This window comes from Dasypus novemcinctus, chromosome 15, assembly GCF_030445035.2.
Source record: "Dasypus novemcinctus isolate mDasNov1 chromosome 15, mDasNov1.1.hap2, whole genome shotgun sequence".
In the NCBI taxonomy this organism is placed as follows: domain Eukaryota; kingdom Metazoa; phylum Chordata; class Mammalia; order Cingulata; family Dasypodidae; genus Dasypus; species Dasypus novemcinctus.
The window spans coordinates 3,188,569-3,208,698 of NC_080687.1; the positions used below are offsets into that span (position 1 = coordinate 3,188,569).

A 20,130-nucleotide genomic window follows, 5' to 3' on the forward strand; every position below is an offset into this window, starting at 1 on the left:
AGCCCCAGGCGGGACGCAGCGTGCCCGGGGCGAGTGGCGGCCGCCCGCGGGATCAGCGACCGCAGAGGTGGGGTACGGGGTGCGACCGGGTCACCTGCTGCCTCCTCCTCAGTTCCCAGGACAAAGCACACACCCTCACTGTGCTGACCCGTCTCCAGCGCGGGGAAAGCAACACTACGAGGGGTCATTCGGAGGGGACGGCGACACTAAAAGGGGTCATTCGGAGGGGACGCAAGCGGCGCTCCCCGCCTCTGTCTCCCTGGAAACGTCCCTAAAGGGCGGGGGCTCCTCTGCGTTCCTGGGGAAAGCCGGATGGGGAAAGACTTTTTTTGCTGCAGTAAACAACAAAAAAGTTAATCTCCAATGTTTGACAACAATGCCAGCCTATTTGGAGGTGGAGAAACACCGCTGCAGGATACAAGGGGAAGTAGCCCATCTCCTGATTGCAAGGTGAGAGCAAGTCACCTAATTTCTAAACATGTCAGACATTTTCAGTAAAATGTTTAAAAACCACTTCACTTGTCAACTTTCAGCTCAATAAAAGCAAGAGTATTTAATCAGATTTTTTTTCTCTGGTTAGGCAAGTGTGCTAAAATGACAGTTCAGCCCATTTCCAAATAAATTGCTACCTGAACACAGGTTTATCTATGGTTCAATTGCACCTATTATCATGACATTTTAAAAATTTATTAAGCAGTTTTACTGAGATATATTCACATACCATACCATCAATCCAAAGTGTGTAATCACTGGCATGATTTTTAAATGCATTTACCTGGCTAAAGAAAGTTTAAAACTGATGGAAATAAGAATGATAAAAAATACTGAAATTGCCTTGTCAAGAAGTTACAGAAATGAAATGAGCATCGGATTATTAAATAATATATGTGCCAATTATATTTTATAATTCTAGAAAAAGAATCAGCAGTCATTTGAAAGACCCCAAATTGAGACTTTTAAAATCAAGACTGGAAACCCAGAAACTATCAAAGAAATGTCAGATGTTGGAATATACAACATTTAAAAGCGTGTATGATAAACATAGTAAAAGGACATTTCAGAATTGGGAAAAATGGGTCAAAAAGACAGTGCTGTTTTTCCTGACAGTCACAGGCATTTACACGCTGAGTAGATGGGAAAATGGCCAAAAGACAGAACTAGGAATTTCACAGAGAAGCAGCTCTCGGCAGCCAGCACCGTGTGAAAAGGTGCTCAGGAGACGCTGGTAAAGATCAAGGACCGTCAGAATTCACCCATCAGAAGGGTGCACGCTGATAAGAGCAGACCCTCCGGCTGCCAGCAGAGGTGTGGGGAAACCACCTTCTCCCTCATTGCTGGTGAAGTGTCACCACCTGTTTTTTTTTTGGGCGGGTGGGGGGGGGTGGGGGGGAGGGAAGGAATATAGCAACACCTACTAAAAACCAAATATTTACCCACCCACCCAGACGTCTCATTTCTGAGAATTTCTCCCGGCCATTTGTGACAATTTGAAGTTCTTTTATGAATTCCAAAAAGAGAAAGATGTTCTTGGACTAACCTGTTCCTGCGGGCATGGCCCTACGACTGGACTATGTGAGGGAGGCGAGACCAGGTCAGGTCTCCACGCTCTTGCCAGAGCTGCTATAAAATAAACGGAGACACAGAGACTCAGAGAAAGGCAGCCGCCGTTTTTGCCTTTGCCACGTGGGAGGACTTGAGGACCCCCAGCAGCCAGAGCTTAAGGATGAAGCCCCCAAGAGGCTGGGCCCAGGGAGCAGCTCAAGGCTGGGGGAAACGAGCCCTGCCAGGCGGAGGCCACGTGGCAAGACCCAGGACCGCCAGAGCCGACTCTGGGGGGAAGCATCGCTGACGGAGCTCCATGTGGACATTCCATGGCCTCGAGCTCCAAGGCCTGACCTCATTAACAAGCCGAGCCACTTCAGGACGTGCCAGCAGCCCTGTGGTAAACTAAGACAGCCACGGATCTGCCAGAACGTGCTGGAACATCGGGGCACAGGGCGAGCAGGGGAAGGATTGGCTGAGTGGCAACGCAGCCACATCACGAGGGCCCTGCAGCCATCTGAGAAGGAAGGAGTTGGAGCCATGGGAGCGGCGCAGAGGCTGTAGCACCGCCCTGCTGCCCGAAAAGGCACCGTACCTACGGGGGCGTAACCTGCACATCTTAGAAGACAGCAATAGGGAGGCGGACTTGGCCCAGTGGTTAGGGCGTCCGTCTACCACATGGGAGGTCCGCGGTTCAAACCCCAGGCCTCCTGACCCGGGGAGCTGGCCCATGCGCAGTGCTGATGCGTGCAAGGAGTGCAGTGCCACACAGGGGTGTCCCCGGACTCCCCGCGCAAGGAGTGCACCCTGTAAGGAGAACCGCCCAGCGTGAGTGGGGCCACACACACACACAGCTGACACAGCAAGATGATGCAACAGAAGAGTAAGACAGATTTCCGGTGCCACCAAGAATGCAAGCGGCCACAGAACACACAGCGAATGGACACAGCAGATAACTGGGGCCGGGGGGAGGGGGAGGAGAAAGAAATAAAGTAAATCTTTAAAAAAAAAGGACTGATAGTGTACTGACTGGTATGCACAATGTGCCCATGTGTGATAAGACAGTGATAGTGTAGACTGGTGTGTATGGTACACCCATGTCCTATAAGAAAGTGGTAAGTGTATGGACTGGCGTGTGTGGTGCACCATGCTTTATAACAGGGTAACGTATGGACTGGCGTGTGCGGTGCGCCCACACCCTGTAGGACAGCGATGGCGTGTGGACTGGTGTGTACGGTGCACCCACATCCTCTATCACACTGACGGCACCCAGACCAGTGTGTACGGTGCACCCGTGTCCTACTAGACAGTGTGTCCACCCGAGAGGCTGCCCGTTACCATGTTTTGTGCCGCCTGCCACTGGCCGAGAGCAGGCTTTGCAGTGGCTGGAGGCCGAGACTCCTTTCAGGGAACTTCCTGAAGGTGAGATCCCGGGTCACAACACAGTCCTTACGTTCTCATTCGTAGGCCTGGGCTGCGCTCAGGGTGCTTTTTTTTTAGATCCTGGTGATTGATCTGGGAACCTCATATGTGGAAAGCAGGCACTCTACCACCGACCTACCTCTGCTCTCCAGGAATCTATATTTTTAAACAAGCTCCCCAAGAGAATTTTATGCACACACAAAAATTTAAGCTTCTTATAGCAAGACACTTAAGTTGCAGGTGGTTATGACCAAGAGGGTACCGTGTTCCTTCACATGCCAAGTGAGATACCCTCCCCTGAGGACTGCTGTGACCACACTGCACACTAAATGCAGCGCGCGTAGCAGAGTCACCAAGGACTAGTGTTCTGCTTCCGCTGAAGTGGCTGGAAGCTTACACCTAGCACCTGAGTGGCTCTCCTCCCTAGCCAGTTCCCAGCCTTCAGTGCAGTCCCAAACTCCACAGCTGTTTCGTGCCCCCGGGCCTTCACACCTCCCTAACGAACTCCTGGATTCATCCTTTCCAAACCTCGCTTGCCTCCACCTCACCTGTAGCCTAAACCTTACCCTTGTTCTCGTTACTTGAATTTGTGGAGTTTAAACCATGTTCTAGAACATCAACTTCCAAGGTGGAACGATTCACGCTAACGGTGGACACTGTACACAGCACCGTGACTTTAAGTCACTGTGCAGATGCTTCCAGGCGAGGTGTGGCAGGCGGCGGCTCCTCTGCTCGTGACCCGAGGAATGGAGCTCGCGGTCCCGCCCCTTCCACCCGGCAGGCTGTGCCTGCTCTAGCAGAATACAGCCCGAGTGGTGCTGCCCCATTCCCGGTGTCGCCTCCGCCTGGCTGGCAGCTTCTGCCTCTTGAAACACTTGCTCCTGGGATGTGCCCTCTTGGAAACCAGGAGCACACAGGGGCACTTGGGTCAGCTGCCCCAGCCCAGCCCCCAGCCGGCTGGGTGGGCCTTTCCGATGACTGAGCGCAGCCCACGCTGGCCCGAGCACGCGCAGCGCCCGAGCCCAGCCGCACCTGAGCTGGAGAAGCAGCAGCCAGTGGCTGCTTCAGCCTCAGTCTCCTGGTGACGCGCCACGCAGCACCACCTCACCAGGTGCGGCTGACCGCCCCGTGCTGCTCACGAGCTGGGGCCACACTCCAGCCGGCAGCGGGAGGCTGGCAAGGGGCAGTGGCCTAGCGCAGCTGGCTCCCGTGCCCTGCTGTGTGCTGGCGGCTCGTCAGCAGCAGCCCAGGCCCACTCCATCGCGTAGATGGGCAGCGTTCCGAGAGAACCAGCGAAGCGTTCAGAACCTCAGTCTACCCAGAACTGGCACCTTACCTCCCAGCATTCTACCCGCCCGAACGAGCCACAAGGCCCGTCCAGATCTAAGGAGTAGGTAGAAAAACAACCTCCTGGCGAGAGTTGCCGCAAAGTTACACTGAAAAGTCAGGACTATGTGGAGGGATGAAAAATTGGGCTCGCTGCAATAAATCTACCCAAAATAAACAAGGACCTTATTATTTTATTGACAGTCTTAAAAATTAAAAAAAAAGGACTAAGGCAGAGAGTAGTTCAGTTCTGCGGAGAACTGCGCTCTTCCTCCGGGCCAAGTCCCCGGGGTCAGCTGCACCAGTCTAGTGTCCTGGGAAAAGACCCCGAGCCTCTCTGCTACCCGCCCTAGTGTGCAGCAACCACAGTCCTCACCCAGTTCTTCTGAACCTGTAACTCAGTCCCTTCTCTTCTTCAGCGCCCACTGCTGGCGCTCCCTTCCCAGTCCTCTTGCAGCCATTCCGAGAAGCACAAGGTGACAGCCCCTGGCTAGAAAGAGGTATAAAGCTCTAAGGAGTCAATAAACTTTGGTCAAAATGCTGCCAACATGGGAAGAGAACAAACTAACAACAAATGTAAATGAACGGCCTCGAGCAGGAAAGCAACTGAAGACAAGAGTAAGTGAATTAGGCAACTCAAAGGGTGAACAAATGGACTTTAATGATTAATTTGGGTAAAAGTGTTTTTGCACAGACATTCAAAACACACATAAAAAATGAACAAGAACATTCTTTCTTTAAGTAAATTCTTCGAACAGACACACTGAAGTTTAACTTGATAAATACACTCAGGGCTTAAAAACCATTTATAAGAAACTAACAAATTTTTAAGTATCTGCATAGTTAAACTCAAGACACAAATGCTTATTATCTAATATTGGAACTACTCTCCTAACATTTATGTGTTATGCTTATTGGTAGATTTGCCTTTTTAAAGTTTTCCTAGAAGAAAATACAGGAAAAAGGTACCATATCTCTCTAGATCATCCATCATTCTTTGAACGTTACTTAGGAAGAGCACAGTCTTAAAATTTCTCAAGTCTGAAAAATACTGACAAAATGCTGAAGTGTTGTCCTTATTTTCAGGATCTCTTTCTGAAAAGGAAATGACTTTAAGAAAAACAATTTTGATCTGGCATTGGAGGGATAACTGAGGCACATCTATACTGTTCACAAATTCAGCAAAGAAGAGAGTCTACTTTAAGAGAAATAAAGACTAGTGAGTAGCATGAAGTAGAGGGTTCAATTTTAGGTGATGTGTTCACTCCAGTGCACTGACTTAATCCTTGTTAAGTTTTACCAGCAAATCCTAATTTCACAGATTTAACAATGATCACTTCCCTTAGATAGAAAATATGCTTACCTCTCCACAGCTCCAGTCTTAACTGCAAAGAAAAAGTTGTTACTGTAACCAGGTCTAGGTGCCCCAGCTCCACACCACTGCAACAGGCAGCTGCCAGTGCTCTCCAGCGCGGGTGGCCCTGAGCTGTCCCGACTATCCCGGACACCGTCGATGGCCCACCCACTAGAATCCAGCAGTCGTCAAGGTCACCGAGACAATCAAAAAACATGCCCAGACATTTCCAACTGCCCCTTGACGAGAACTACCGAATCAGATGATTTAAGATTAGTATCTATTAACTTCATGACTTCCACAGAAAGTAACTGCTTCATTATCTTCAGTAACGATGACTGAAGGGGAACATTTTGTTAAAAAACCATTGTAACTAGATGTCATTTTGGAAAGATAAGCCAATTTCTTTAAACGCATGGTGATGTGAAATGCTTAACGCACAAAGTGCAATACTTACTTATCCCCAAATGCACACATACATTTACAGGAAAATGACTATGTTCTATTGGCATCTTACCCCATTTATCTTTAGTACAAAAATAGGCTCATCTACTACAGTAAGGTAAGACACACGCCGACGTTCTTGGGGAGCCCCTCACAGGGGAGCTCCTGGAAACTGCTGCTGTCTTTGCTCCAGAACTTGCTGGTTCAATAGCTGTTGCTGTTTCTGTAAAAACTGCACCACTTCAGGACTTCGTAGCAAGGACTTAAAGAGAAAACAGAAACAAGAGCAGGTGTTTACTTCTGTGATTAGGTTGCACAGGGGTCGTGGAAGTGCTCTGAAGTGTCCTCACACAGAGCACAGTACACTTACAGAAAGAAACACGCCCGCACAGAATTCACCTTTGCACCTGGTAATTACGATTACATTGGACAGGACAGACCAAAATACTAAAACCTAAAAACATTGGGTGAAATGATGTTATCGGTGATTCTGCACAAAGGAAAATGCTTTACACAATAGGCCAGCACACATTACAGATACACACACACTCTCTCTGAAATACAAGAGCAAATAGCCAAGAATAGCACTGGCCCAGGATTATAGAAATTTAGAAAAAAGAAAAAAGAGAAAAGGGACCATTTATGTATATATAAACACACACGTATATATGTGTGTGATATATAAAGTACTATTAGCACATTACCAAACTCCAGAAAAGAAAAAATACAGCTGCTGTAAATAAATTTGTACATTTTAAAATAGTTTTAATCATAAAACAGACTACAGTTAATACTTTTTAGTACATAAAATGTCTATATAAATTGATGAGGGGAAAAAAATCTTTGACCCAATAAATTGAAAAAGATGGACTAAATAAAGGAAAAATACTAGTAAATACTGATTTTTAAATTTAGCATTATAACATAGCACATTTTCTATTTTATTAGTTTTTTTCAAATATAGTTTTTAAAGGCTGCCCCAAGTTCTATTAAGTAAATGTAAAACAGTCTACTTAACTGCAAAGAGATGTTGGGCATTTAGGTTGATTCAACTACTTTGCTCCTTATCGTGCAAGGGAACATCCTTACCCCCAGCTCAGCCATATGAGGACTTATTTTCGTGTCATCACCTGTGGCTTCTCCGTCGGAGGATGACCACCCTAAAGGCTCCTAACGCCCACTGCAGAACTGCTTTAAAAAGGGCCACACCAAGATAGTGTGTCATCTGCAAAAGGAGCGTGCCCATTTCCCCCAACCCTCATGGCTGTGCAAACCGCTTAAACCATTTTCACGTGTTGTTACTGATAACTGAATACCTTTTCTTATCATTTCATAGGAATATGTTTATAGCTCCTGTGATGTACTGAGGTAAAAATCTTTTCCTTCATTAATTTATATGGAATGTTTTATGTAATAAAAATATCAACCATAGTTACCAGTTTTTTATATTTGTGGCAAATATTTCCATTTTATTTTGCATTCTTATTTTTGACAAACTAATCACTTTTGCATAGTTTCATTGTTTCCTCTGTGTCTCCTTATTGGTTCATCTCATGACATCAGTTTGCCACGCCTGCCTGTCACACCAGCACTCTGTCTTGCTTATTTTCTCCAGGAGGCACTGGGAACTGAACCCGGGACTGCCTGTGTGGTAGGTGGGAGCTCAATCACTTGAGTCACATCTGCTTTCCTGAGCTGCAAAGTTCTTGTTCCACATTTTTTTGAGATAAAGCTCCAATTCTCTCTCTCTTTTTCTTGGACAAGTTTTAAAACTCTTTAGTTTAGCAGAATTTATTCTGATGTATTAGTGTGATGTGATGAATTATTTTTTTCCCTCAAATTATTATGCGATTATTTTAGTATTCATGGAAGTCTCTCCTTTCCTGAATGAATTCTGATGTCTGCTATCAAATTTATAAGGGACCTTTATTCAATATTTATCTAAATATAACCCAATACTATGAAAGCATTATTTAGTAAACCACAGAATTCAGTTCATGGAGAATCTGTTTTAAAATCTCATGTTGTTCAGTTATGCAAAGTTTCATCCATGAAGAAATTGGATTTTTGTTCACCTAGTCTTGGAAGGGCACTGGGATTCCAGTGTTTACTGGCAAAGAGGCACGATTCAATTTTAAAGACCAGTATAAAATGTTTTCAAGTCCCAAACTTAATACTTCTTCCATTTGTAGGAAAAAAACTCTTGTTAACAGATTTATAAGTACTTTACAAGTATGTACTTACCAGTCTCTTCTGATTCAGCACTTGCTCTAGAAGAGTAGGTCTTGCAGGGCGATCGCCGAAAGAGCCGGTTCTCTGCTTCACGATGGCGAGGATGCTGTCTGCACTCTCCTGGGGTAAGTGAGAGACATGTAGGTGGGTTAGTGGTGGCAGAAGGACCCCACATTACAGGCATCTCCAGGACGGAGGGCACTGGCTTCTGCTTCTCCTCTTTTTTCTTGCCCTTTCCTGGTGGGACTTCATCAGAGGGAAGGTACTGGCAGTTAAATTTTATACAACTCCTTCCCTCCCTCTTCTGCTCTGTGAGCATCAGTACAGGATTTCCAAGCTGGGCGCTTCAGTTTGAAGACCCGCAAGGATAAGGGGGGGGGCAGAAAAGAAGAGTTACCTGTGAGCTACTTTCAATATTACAAAAATGCCAAGTGGAATCTGGACATTTCCCTCCCGTAAAGTTGAGTCTGACAGCCTATGGGTGGACTTCATCAACTCAGTGACAATGGACTGCTGAGACAAGAATTCATATTTTTGCCCAATAAACAGAAAAAAAAAATGGGGGATGGGGATTAAAGTATGGTTTAAAAGAACAATTGACAGACAAAGCTTCCAACATTTGGATGTCACCAGGAGAAAAAAGACAAACTAGCTCTGTAGTAAATAACAGCCTGGAAATCACTGTTAAAAATAATCCACTAATAGTATAGACAGATAAGTATGGTAGGCCCTAAGTGACATCATTCCCCGGAGAAATATTCACCTAACAGGATCAACAGCGCTTACTAGGAGGTATATATATCCTGTTACCTGACAGAAATAATAAATACTTTAATTATAGATGTTTTACCAGGAAGCAATGACTTGTCTGAGTTTACGCTCTTCGCCTTGTTTTTCACTTAGGGTATTACCTACGCTGCTTTTCCCCTGCTCTTGGCCTCTCTGCTCCCTCTGAGCTATGAGAACACCCCATACCGCCCTCGGCACAAGGCTACCAACACGATGCTGAAAAGCACGTCCCGCCCTAAATAGTGTAGGCCCCACTATGTAAAAAATTGTAAGAAGAGGATTCTAATACCCAGAGAAAATGGGAGTTATTTCTTTCTCCCCTCCCCCCAACAGGGTTAACCTTCCTGATGGGACAGTTTCATTTTCACCTGCACAAATAAATGGAATGCAGAAGCTGACTTGCTGGCCAAGTGCTCGCAACCCTTAGGACCCTGGGCAAATCACCACATAAACTCAGGAGGTTAATTTCCAAAGTCTTAGAAGCCTGTAGTTGAAATGACCTTGAGTGACTGACCTTGACTGATCCAGTCAAATATTCTACAAATGTTAAAATTCCTTTTCAAAATCTTTTGAAATTTTGTCCTGGGGACTGATCAACTTTGGAGGCATTCCTTTTTGGTTGTGAATAGCTCTGACACCTCAGGAACTTGAGCTGAAATATATTAATATATCCTGATAATTTTCACCTAGGAGTCCTAAGTTCTTTCAGAACTGTGTGAAATAAATCTGCTTCTTCCAAGTAACAGCCTTTTAGATATTTCATGATAATTATCACAACCTGCACAAGTCAATTCTTTTATCCCTACTTCCTTTACCTGTCCTGCATATAGCACAGTTCCTAGACACAGAGACTAAATATTATATACTTATTCCTTATTTAACATGATCTATGTAAGAAACATAGATTTTAGGTACTTTAATTTCTAATCTACTGCTCACACCCTGGCACCTACCAGTCTTGCCATGAGACTCTCCTAAGGAGTCTAAATTCATAGCTCCCCTCTACTTTAATCCATCCCATCAGACAAGGACTCCCAAAACACGGGATCTCATTACTCCCTAATTAGGAGCCCTCCCTTAAAGACTCCAAACCCAAACTCATTATCATGCAAATATTGGCTTCAACTTATCTTTCCAAATTTATCATTCATGAATTTTCCACACAAAGATTCCACTTTAGCTAGAACAGTCCAATTGCTATCTTCCCAAACCTATATTCTGCATCCCTATTTCTTCTTTCTTTACTGAGATGTTCTTCTCTTTCCTTTTACTTACCAGAATTCTAGAGAAGCAGAATAGTGTGGGATAAAGACAGAAGGTTCCAGAATCAGATTTCTTGGGTTTGAGTCCTTGCTACTATAGACACTAGGCCAAGCTAGTTGGCCTCTCTGTGCCCTGGTTTCTACATATGTAAACTATAGGACCTATCTCATTGCTGAAAGGCTGTGAGCATCCATTTAGTTTATCACACTGACTGGCATGTTAGAAACTCAGCTGATTAAACTCTTGACCATTCTTTCTGGCTTACGCTGAGTTATATATCCTCTGCAAAGCCTCCTAGAACATCTCAGACTACATGATCCAACCCCCCAAATTACTAAAGTAGTACTATATATCTGGACCTTATTATATCCAAACTGGCACTACTAGTCATTTATGATCAATTCAACAAAGATAAAGACTTACAGCTCTGTGTAACCGCCTCAGAAAACGGCAAAACACCCCACGATATAAGACAAATGATACAGGAAGCTATTATTTGTTGCTTATACAATTGATTCTCTTCCTTAGAAAAATCATACAGATATTTAAAATTAGAAAAATTCTCGGCGGCACTGGGAATCTGTATCTCTTTTTGTTGTGTCATCTTGCTGTGTCAGCTCTCCATGTGTGCGGCGCTACTCCTGGGCAGGCTGCACTTTTTTCGTGTAGGACAGCTCTCCTTGCAGGGCACACTCCTTGCACGTGGGGCTCCCACATGCAGGAGACACCCCTGGGTGTCATAGCACTCCTTGCACGTGGCTATGTGCGTGTGGGCCAGCTCACCACATAGGCCAGGAGGCTCTGGGTTTGAATCTTGGACCTCTTATATGGTAGGCGGATGCTCTGTTGGTTGAGCCACATCCACTTCCCTAAATTAGGAAAATTATTATGGCACTTGGGGGGGGCGAGAAAGTAATTCATTGTCTATTTGCCTTTTACACATTTTCCTAAAGTAGTCATAATTAAAATACTTCCTGCTTGAACAGAAGTACTACCTTCTCTCTCTGAACAGAATTCAGACATGAAATGGGTACCTTCAGAACACAGAGGGACACGCTTGATCATCTTTACTAACTTTCTTTCTCTTTTAAGTGAGATGCTTATTTCTATAATTGCTTGTAAGCCAAGATTTAGTAAAAAAATTATTATTATTATTTTAAGCAGGCAAGTAAAGGGTTTATTGAGAAACAGGAAAACTCAAGGTTTGAGAGGAGGCATGCTCCAGTGTGAGATGCACCAAAGATATTTTCTGTTATATGGGCAGAGAAGGATTTTCATTTAAGACCTACAGAGGTTCTGAGTATCATGAATTAGTATGCAAATTTACACACACATTCCTGCATGCATTCTTCCAAGAAAAGAATTCAACAGGTTTCATCAGATTCTCAAATGAGTCCTTTACCCCAAACAGATCCACATTCAATGAAATAAAAGAGAATAAGAAGTAACTCATCACCTTAACCAGTGTGAATTAAGTATGAGATGTTGGTGATCCATAGGTTTTAGGAATATTTGGAATTTGTAAGCAATTCCAAAATTTAAAATTTTAGCAATGGGGCAGCTGCTCAAGTTCAACTTGAAACTAAGTTTAAAAACTTTAGAACATATCCTTGGACACCTTTCAGTTCTAAAAATGATTTTCTGGATCACTTTTAACAAAATTCAACAGTTTCTCTCTGCAGAGGGATTACAGCTTTTTTCAGACAGAGCATGAACTATCTGCTGATGTGTAACAACCTCAAAATACACTGCCAATAACGAGGATAACAACGCAAAGGTTTAATTTTATACCCACTGGACACTGGCAAGCATTCACGATGGCTTATCTCACTTCTTTCACTGCATCACCATGACATAGGCGCGTCCTACGTCACAGATGAAGCTGAAGAGCAGACAGTCTGAGCATGTGAAAGGCCACAAAGGCAGCAAGGCAAGGGCTGCTTTCGCTTTCAGCACAGCTTAAATCAAACAATCCAAAATAACCTGTTACCATTCAATTTTTCCCTCTAAGGACACTGAAAAAACAAGCAGTAGTGAGAGCAGGGTAACAGGATTGGGGTGTTGAGAACGGAGAGAATGCTGAAAACAGGAAGCGATGGCCTTCTCCAAAGCCCCAGTTCCACCGAAGGGAAGCCTCTCGGCTGCCCCTGGGCGACCACACCGCCCTCACCCGCTACGTGTCCCCCCAGCGCTCACACGGCAGGTGCGCCGTCACCGGGCCCGCGTGCCGCCGGGCCTCCCTCCCCGCCCCGGGCCGCACCTCCAGCTTGAGGCCGCCCGCCGCCGCCGCGCCGCCGCCCAGGGCCTGGTCGCTCTTCTTCTTCTTGTACTTGTCCTTGTACATCTTGTTGCGGTGCTTCTTGCACATCCACGGCTTGCGCTGCTTGGCCACCTGGCTCGTGGTCTCGCGGCAGCCCTCGTAGGTGCACGTCTTGCTGGCCGCGCCGCCCCCGCCCCGCCGCCGGCCCGCGCCGCCTTCGCCGCTCGCCGGGGCCTCCTCGTCCTCCAGCTCCTCCGCACTGGCCGCGCCCTCGCCGCCCGGCGGGTCCGAGCCGTCCAGCGGCTCCGCCTCGTCCTCGCCCGCCTCGTCCTCGCCGCCCGCGCCGTCGCACGGGGCCCCCGCCGCGGCCTCGCAGGGCCTCATCACGAGCAGGGCGAGCGGCGGGCCCGGCCCCTCGGCGGCCCCCTGCGCCTCCGTGCTGCCGTGACGGGCGCGGGGCCCACGACCCGCACTCCGGCGCTTACGGTTCAACGGGCACCTGCGCGCCGAGGACCCGAAGCGCGAGAGGAAGGGCGCCGGCGGCACACAGGCCCCCGACGCGCCCGCGCGGTCGCCAACTCACGCGAGAGCATCTGTTTGGCTTCGGGCGACGAGAGGCGTCCCCCCCCCCCGAAGGGCGGGGCTGTTGGGACGCGAGGCGCCACCTGCGCCTGCGCAGAGGAAGCGCACACGGAACGTCCTACGTCAGAGGGCGACGAGAGGCGGCTCCCGAGGGGCGGAGCTGAGCTGGGATTTGGCGGGGCCGACTGCGCCTGTGCGACTGCAACCCACGCGAGAACATCTATACGTCTGCGGGCGACGACGAGAGGCGGCTCTCGAAGGGCGGGGCTGAGCGGCGAATCGTCGCCCCGACTGCGCCTGTGCGGCCCTGGTTCCCGCGACCTCGTGCCTACTGAGGGCGACGACTTGAAACGCTCCGCGGGACGACGCTTTTTTCGCTGGAACCTGCTCCTACCAGAACGTTTCCGAGCCTTTTTGACCAGGACTTTCACATTGTAAGTTGCGACTGTTGTCGAGCGGTCGTGTGACGTGTGGCCTCAGGCCGCCGTGAGGACGACGCGGCCGAGCTGTGCGGGTCGGAGCTGCTCTTCAGCCGCGGAACGCCGGAAAGAAGCCCGCGGAGTGCGAGCACCTCCACGAGAGGGTCTGTCCTCCGCCCCTTGCCCCTCTCCAGCCTCTTCCCCCGCCTCCAGCTTCCCGCCTCACCGCCCCGCCAGCTTCTCCCAGTAGGAAGAATGAACTAGTGAAGATGAGTTCCGTTGAGGAGGACGCAACGCAATCATGTTTTCAATAATTGAACAACGGCCCATTCTTTAGAGAATTCCAAATCCAGGCCCCCTACGTGGATGTTTAAACTCAAATAGTGTTTCATCTTTGAGAGGCAGTATTAGCGCCAGCCTTCAGTACTACCGCCTTGCTTGGAAACAGTACATGTAACCAGAGGTGGATCAGTCAAGCTTGCGGTCCAGGGCCCTATACTTTCACAGCCTTGGCCAAGGCGAGGAGGGGTGAGCAATGTGTTGACATGGTCGTATGTTTTGTAAAGTGTGCAAAAGAATTTCATTTAACCTTAATTGGTGGAGACCACTGTCTCATTCCTCTTTGGCTTCTTTTCTGCCACATCCCTTCTTGTGTTGGAAACCCTAGGTATTTGGGGATCTGGTTAGAGGGAAGGTGAGCTGGAATATCTTTATTTTGGGTGTAGTGAGATATATTATGTGGTTCACAGCCACTTCTGTTTATGGTTCAGAGATTGCTAGCAGACTCTCCCCGCTTGTGTAGCCCTGGCTTTCACGAAGATTCCTACCAAGCACTGTGCTGACTCACTGGGCTTTTTTTTTTTTAAGATTTATTTATCCCCCTCCCCCACCCTGCCCTTTTTTTTGCTGTGTGCATTCGCTGTGTGATCTTCTGTATCTGTCCTTCTTTGTCTTCTCATCTTTCTCCTCTAGAATTTACTGGGATTAGATCCTGGGGACCTCTGAAGTGGAGAGCGGTTCCCTGTCAACTGCACCACCTCAGTTCCTGGTCTGTGCCGCACTTTGCTTTGACTCTCCCCTTAGTCTCTCTTTTGCATTATCGTCTTGCTGCATGAATCACTTGTGCAGGCACTGGCTCACCTGTGAGCACTTACAAGGGCACTTGGCTCATCACACTGGCACTCACATGGGCACCAGCTCACCATATGGGCACTGACTGGCTCACCTCACTGGCACACTTTCTCTTCCTTTTCACCAGGAGATCCCAGGGTAGAACCTGGGTCCTCCCATTTAGTAGGCGGAGGCCTTGTCATTTGAGCCACATCTCCTTCCTGTTTCCCTTAAAAAAAAAAAAAAGCAAGTGCAAGGCCAGAAGTCAAATCACAGTATAAATGAGTTCTGTGGTTCTCAATTTTGAAAAAGAACATAGGTGGGAGACTTACATGTCCTAATTTCAAAACTTACGCAAACAAAGCCACAATCAAAAGTGGTACTGGAAATGATAGACTAGTGGAATAGAACTGAATGTTTCAAGAAGTAAACCCACATTATTTATGGACATTGATTTTCTGTAAAGGTAGCAAGTCCACTACGTAGGGAAAGAATAGTTTTTTTTCTAAATGGCGCTGCAAAAACTGGCTATCCATATGAGAAAGAATGAAATAGAACCCTTTCTCAAGCCATATACAAAAATAAAATGGGTTAGCAACCTAAATATAAGAGCTAAAACTCTTAGAAGAATGCAGAGAAAACTGTAGGATCTTGTTTAGGCAGTGGACTCTTAGATATGATATCAAAAACATAAGGTACAGAAGAATATATAGATAAATTGACTTCATCAAAACTAAAAATTTAGGGGAGCAGATGTGGCTAAAGCGGTTGAGTGCCTGCCTTCCACATGGGAGGTCCCAGGTTCAGGTCCTGGTGCCTACTAAAGAAAACAAACTGAGCAAAACAACAAGTAAAACAATGACCATACAAGCAAAACAGCAAGCAAACAGACAAGAGAGCAACTCAGGAGAGCCAAAGTGGCTCAGCTGTTGAGCACCGGCCTCCTGCATATGAAGTCCCAGGTTCAGTCCCCAGCCCTGGTACCTCAAAAAAAATTTTAAAAAAAGTTTGTGCATCAAAATACAGTATCAAGGCAGTGAAAAGACAACCTGCAGAAAGGGAGAACTATTTGGAAATTATATATCTAATAATTTTATATCCAGAATATAAAAAGAGCTGCTGTAACTCAACAACAAAAGACAACTCAGTTAAAAGGGACAAAGAACTTGCATTGGCATTTTTCCAAAGAAGATATACAAATGACCAATAAGCATATGAAAAGATGATTGTCATTGGTCATCAGGGAAATGCAAGTAAAAGCTACAATAAGATATCATTTCATATCAGCTAGGATGGCTATTATTTAAAAAACAAAAAATAAGAGTTGGCAAGAATGTGGGGAAATTGGAACCCTTGTGCGTTGCCTGTGGGAATGCAAACTCTTGTAGCTGCTCTGGAAAAACAGTTGGATAATTCCTTAGAAATTTAAGCAATTACCATATAACCTGGCAATTCCACTGTAGGTATATACCCCAAAGAATTGAAAGTAGGGTCTCAAAAAGATAAGTGTACATGAGTGTTCATGGCAGCATTATTCACAGTAGTTGAAGGTGGAACAAGCCAAGTGTCCGTGACAGATGAAAGGGTAATGAAATGTGTTTTATACACACAATAGAGTATTTTTAAAATAAGTATTAAATCTAATAGGATGAAATTGTGACACTTGCAACAACATGGATGAACCTTGAAAACAGGCTAAGTAAAATTGAACCAGGCACAAAAGGACAAATATTGTATGATTTCAATTCTATGAAATTTCTAGAATAAACAAATTCAAGAAATAGTAGGTTAGAAGATGCCAGGGGTAGAGAATGGGGGAAAGGGGGATGGAAACATGGGAAATGGGTACAGAATGTTTTACATGCTTAAAAAGTTTTAGTAATAGATGGTGGTTGTTTTAGTTTGCTAAAGCTGTTCAAAGCAGATGCCATAAAATGGATTGGCTTTTAATTATGGGAATTGTAGCAGTTGGATATAGTTATGAATTCCAAAAATAGATATTGGATTATGTTTATAAACTGGTGTGTACCTGGGTGTGATTAAATTATGGTTAAGGCTTTCGTTGGGCCCATAACAGTAGGGTGTTGAGTCCCCACCCCTCGGTGGGTGGGGACTCACAGATAAAAGGCATTGCAAAGGACAGAGTCGGGGGTTTTTGATGTTGGGTTTTTCAATGTTGGAGTTTGATGCTGAAGTCTTAAGCTGGAGCCCTGGGAAGTAAGCACACAGAGGAAAGAGAAGCAGACCCTTGGAAGAGAGGAACCCTGAGCCCAGAGAGAAGCAAGACCTGGGAAGAGAGGAACCCAGGAAGCCTGAACCCTGACAGACGTTGGCAGCCATCTTGCTCCAACATGTGGAAATAGACTTTGGTGAGGGAAGCAACTTATGCTTTATAGCCTGGTATCTATAAGCTCCTACCCCAAATAAATACCCTTTATAAAAACCAACTGATTTCTGGTATTTTGCATCAGCACCCCTTTGGCTGACTAATACAGGAATCTGTTAGCTTACAGGCTTAGTTTCAAGGCTGAGAAAATTGTCCAAATCAAGGCACTTGGCAGTGCTTTGACTCCTTTGACACATGGCAAGGCACATTGCGGCACCTGCTGGTCTTTACCTCCTTTTCTGGATTTCGTTGCTTTCAGCTTCTTGCTTCTGTGGCTTTCTCTTCTCTATGTATTTATACCATTTATAAAGGACTCCAGTAAGAGGATTAAGATGCACCCTGAATGAGGTGGGTCACATTCACCAAAACATCGTACTTAACAATGGGACCACACCCCCAGGCCTAGATTAACTTTAAGAACGTGATTTTCTGGTCTACATACAGTTTCAAACCATCATGGTGGTGATGGTAGCACAACATTGTAAATGACATTACTGTTTCTGAAGTGTACACTTAAAAGTAGTTAAAATGGCAAATAATGAATGGTATGTTACCACTATAAAAAAATATATAATAAAATATTTCAGGCCCCTCATTGCCGTTACAGAGTCCTCACTTGCTAAGCGTGGAAACTACATCACAGGATACCAGATGTCTTCACTTGTTTACATGTTGGAGGACTTTAATAAGAGGAGGACTTTATCTCCAAGGAGGAAGAAGTTATCTTTTACAAAGTTCTGCAATGACTTATAAGCAGTTTGTGGTGGATACAAGGATTTCAAGAGGAAAACTGAGAATATGCAATTGGATTGGAGACACAGTTGAAACAAATTGAAACTAGGAGTGGGACCCCCTGACTCTGAATAATGGGCCCCCCCTGGAGGTAGACGTGACCAAAAAAAGGCTGAAATGCAGTGAATGCTCTGAAGAGTCTCAGGAGATCTGAGCATTAGAGGATGCTTTTAGATGAAGGCAATTAAAGATCACTTACAGAAATTGTCAGGAATCTAGGAACAAGCAAATAATGACTTGTGAAGGGTATAAGAAGCCATCATCATTACTCTGGAAGACTGAGCAGGGCTTGAATTAAGCCATTGAAGTAATGCCTGTCTGGAGAGCAAAGAGAAGGACAATCTCCTGCAATCTGTCCGAAAACAGAAATGGGTCTTGAACTCCACAAGCCAAAATAATGGACACTGATTCCATACTATCAATGTTTTTAGGCCACTGAAGACTCTGTTCAGTCTAAATACAACTCAATACAATACAACACAACAATACAATACAACAAGCTCCTGTGAAGCATGGGAAACCCCTTCATCCTGTGGCTCACTAGGTGGGGGTCAACGGCAGAGAAGACAGAGACAAGCAGCTAAGCAGTACCAGTATGTCTTTGGATGATGGATTGGGAAATGCCTGGAATTTGGGAAATGACGTTTATATATTGGCTCACCATTGCTGTCGTCATCTCAGGGTATCATGAAGATGTTTTTAGTTTGTTTTGTAGCATTATCCTTTTTTTTCTTTATACATTAGTCTTTTTAAATTATCTTGAGCAAAATAACTCTAAGAAGCCACTATTATTACCTCTGTGCTTTGTGGATCAAGCCAGTAATTGGTGGCTATCTCTTGGCTGGAGCCTGTGGTGTTAGTCCTCTTGAGGTGTATATTTTGGTGCCTCTCTGTCTCTCTGTCATGTGTGTAGTGATAGAATGGGTCACCTCAGATGATATATGACTGACAGGGAGCTGTACAGAACATATGTCCAGGGTGCATGGTAATGTTTGGATATACTCATAGTGGCAACAATTAAAAACCACAGTAGGGGGGGTACTGGGTTCCCGGCCAGTGGTGCTCTGTCGTGGTCCCTAGGGGAGCAGCGACAGTCTCCCAGGTACAGTGGTGGGGACCGGGAGGGAGTGAGGGTTCAACAGTGAGCCCCTGATACTAATGACTATGCTTGTGAGCTGATAAACCCAAAATAATAACAAGGCCTAGAGCAACTTTGTGCCTGGGAATTTCCTTCTGTCAGCCTTCATGTTACTCAAATGTGGCCAGTCTCGAAGCCAAACTCAGCATGTAAATGCAATGCCTTCCCCCCAGCGTGGGACATGACACCCGGGGATGAGCCTCCCTGGCAACGAGGGACCACTATCAACTACCAACTGATGATGCAACTGGAAAATGACCTTATACGGAAGGTTCAATGCGGATCAGCAGAATATCCATGTCTACATAAAATACCATGACTTTAAAATGCTGTTTGACCTAAAGTAAGGGGGAAATGGAAAGGAGAAATGAGTTTATATGGCTACGAGTTTCTAAAAAAGAGTCTGGAGGCTGGCAGAAGGTTTGCCCTCATGCACAACTGAGCAGAGTCAGAGAGACAGATAAAGCAGATACAACCCCCAGATATTGGTTCCTTTGAGGGCTAAAGAGACCCATGGGAGTTATGGTCATGGCCGATGGGGTTAACTACCAGGGCAGATGGCCCCTCTTTGGAAATGGTGTTTATGTGTGATGAATCTGGACTCAGATGGGATCTCCCTTCATAAGACTTTCATGCTAATGTGCTGGAGGTGCAGTTAATGTTGGGGTTTAAGATATATTTAGGGGATTTGAATCTCTGGACTGACAATGTGATAGCCAGATCCTGAGCCTCAACAGACTCCAGCACCTACAATCTGATTTATTGGACTTACCACACTCAGCTAAGATGGAGGTGAAGGACAACCACCACACCATGGAGCCTAGAGTGATTACAACTGAAAATGGGAGGATTGCATCCAGCATCCAGGTGGAATCTGAGCCTCCTCTTGACATAAAGGTGCAATGGACACAACCAATCCAGTGTCCACATAGAAGAGGTGGCATTGGATTGGGAAAAGTGGACATAATGGACAAAGGGTATGGGGAAAGGCAGGAAGAGATGAGAGGTGGAGGCGTCTTCGGGACATGGAGCTGCCCTGGATGGTGCTTCAGAGGTAATCACCGGACATTG

At 45.9% G+C, this 20,130-nt stretch overlaps 1 protein-coding gene across 1 annotated transcript; it reads right to left on the minus strand.

Annotated features, from left to right (window-relative positions):
- Window positions 1-4,929: 4,929 nt before the first annotated feature.
- Window positions 4,930-17,182, minus strand: RFXAP (regulatory factor X associated protein). Its single transcript, XM_004453309.5, has 3 exons — window positions 12,633-17,182; window positions 8,333-8,440; window positions 4,930-6,350 (listed from the first exon to the last, which is right to left on the minus strand). The coding sequence occupies exons 1-3, from the start codon at window positions 13,014-13,016 to the stop codon at window positions 6,240-6,242; spliced, it is 603 nt and encodes a 200-aa protein (XP_004453366.2). The 5' UTR covers window positions 13,017-17,182; the 3' UTR covers window positions 4,930-6,239.
- Between the last annotated feature and the right edge of the window lie 2,948 nt (window positions 17,183-20,130).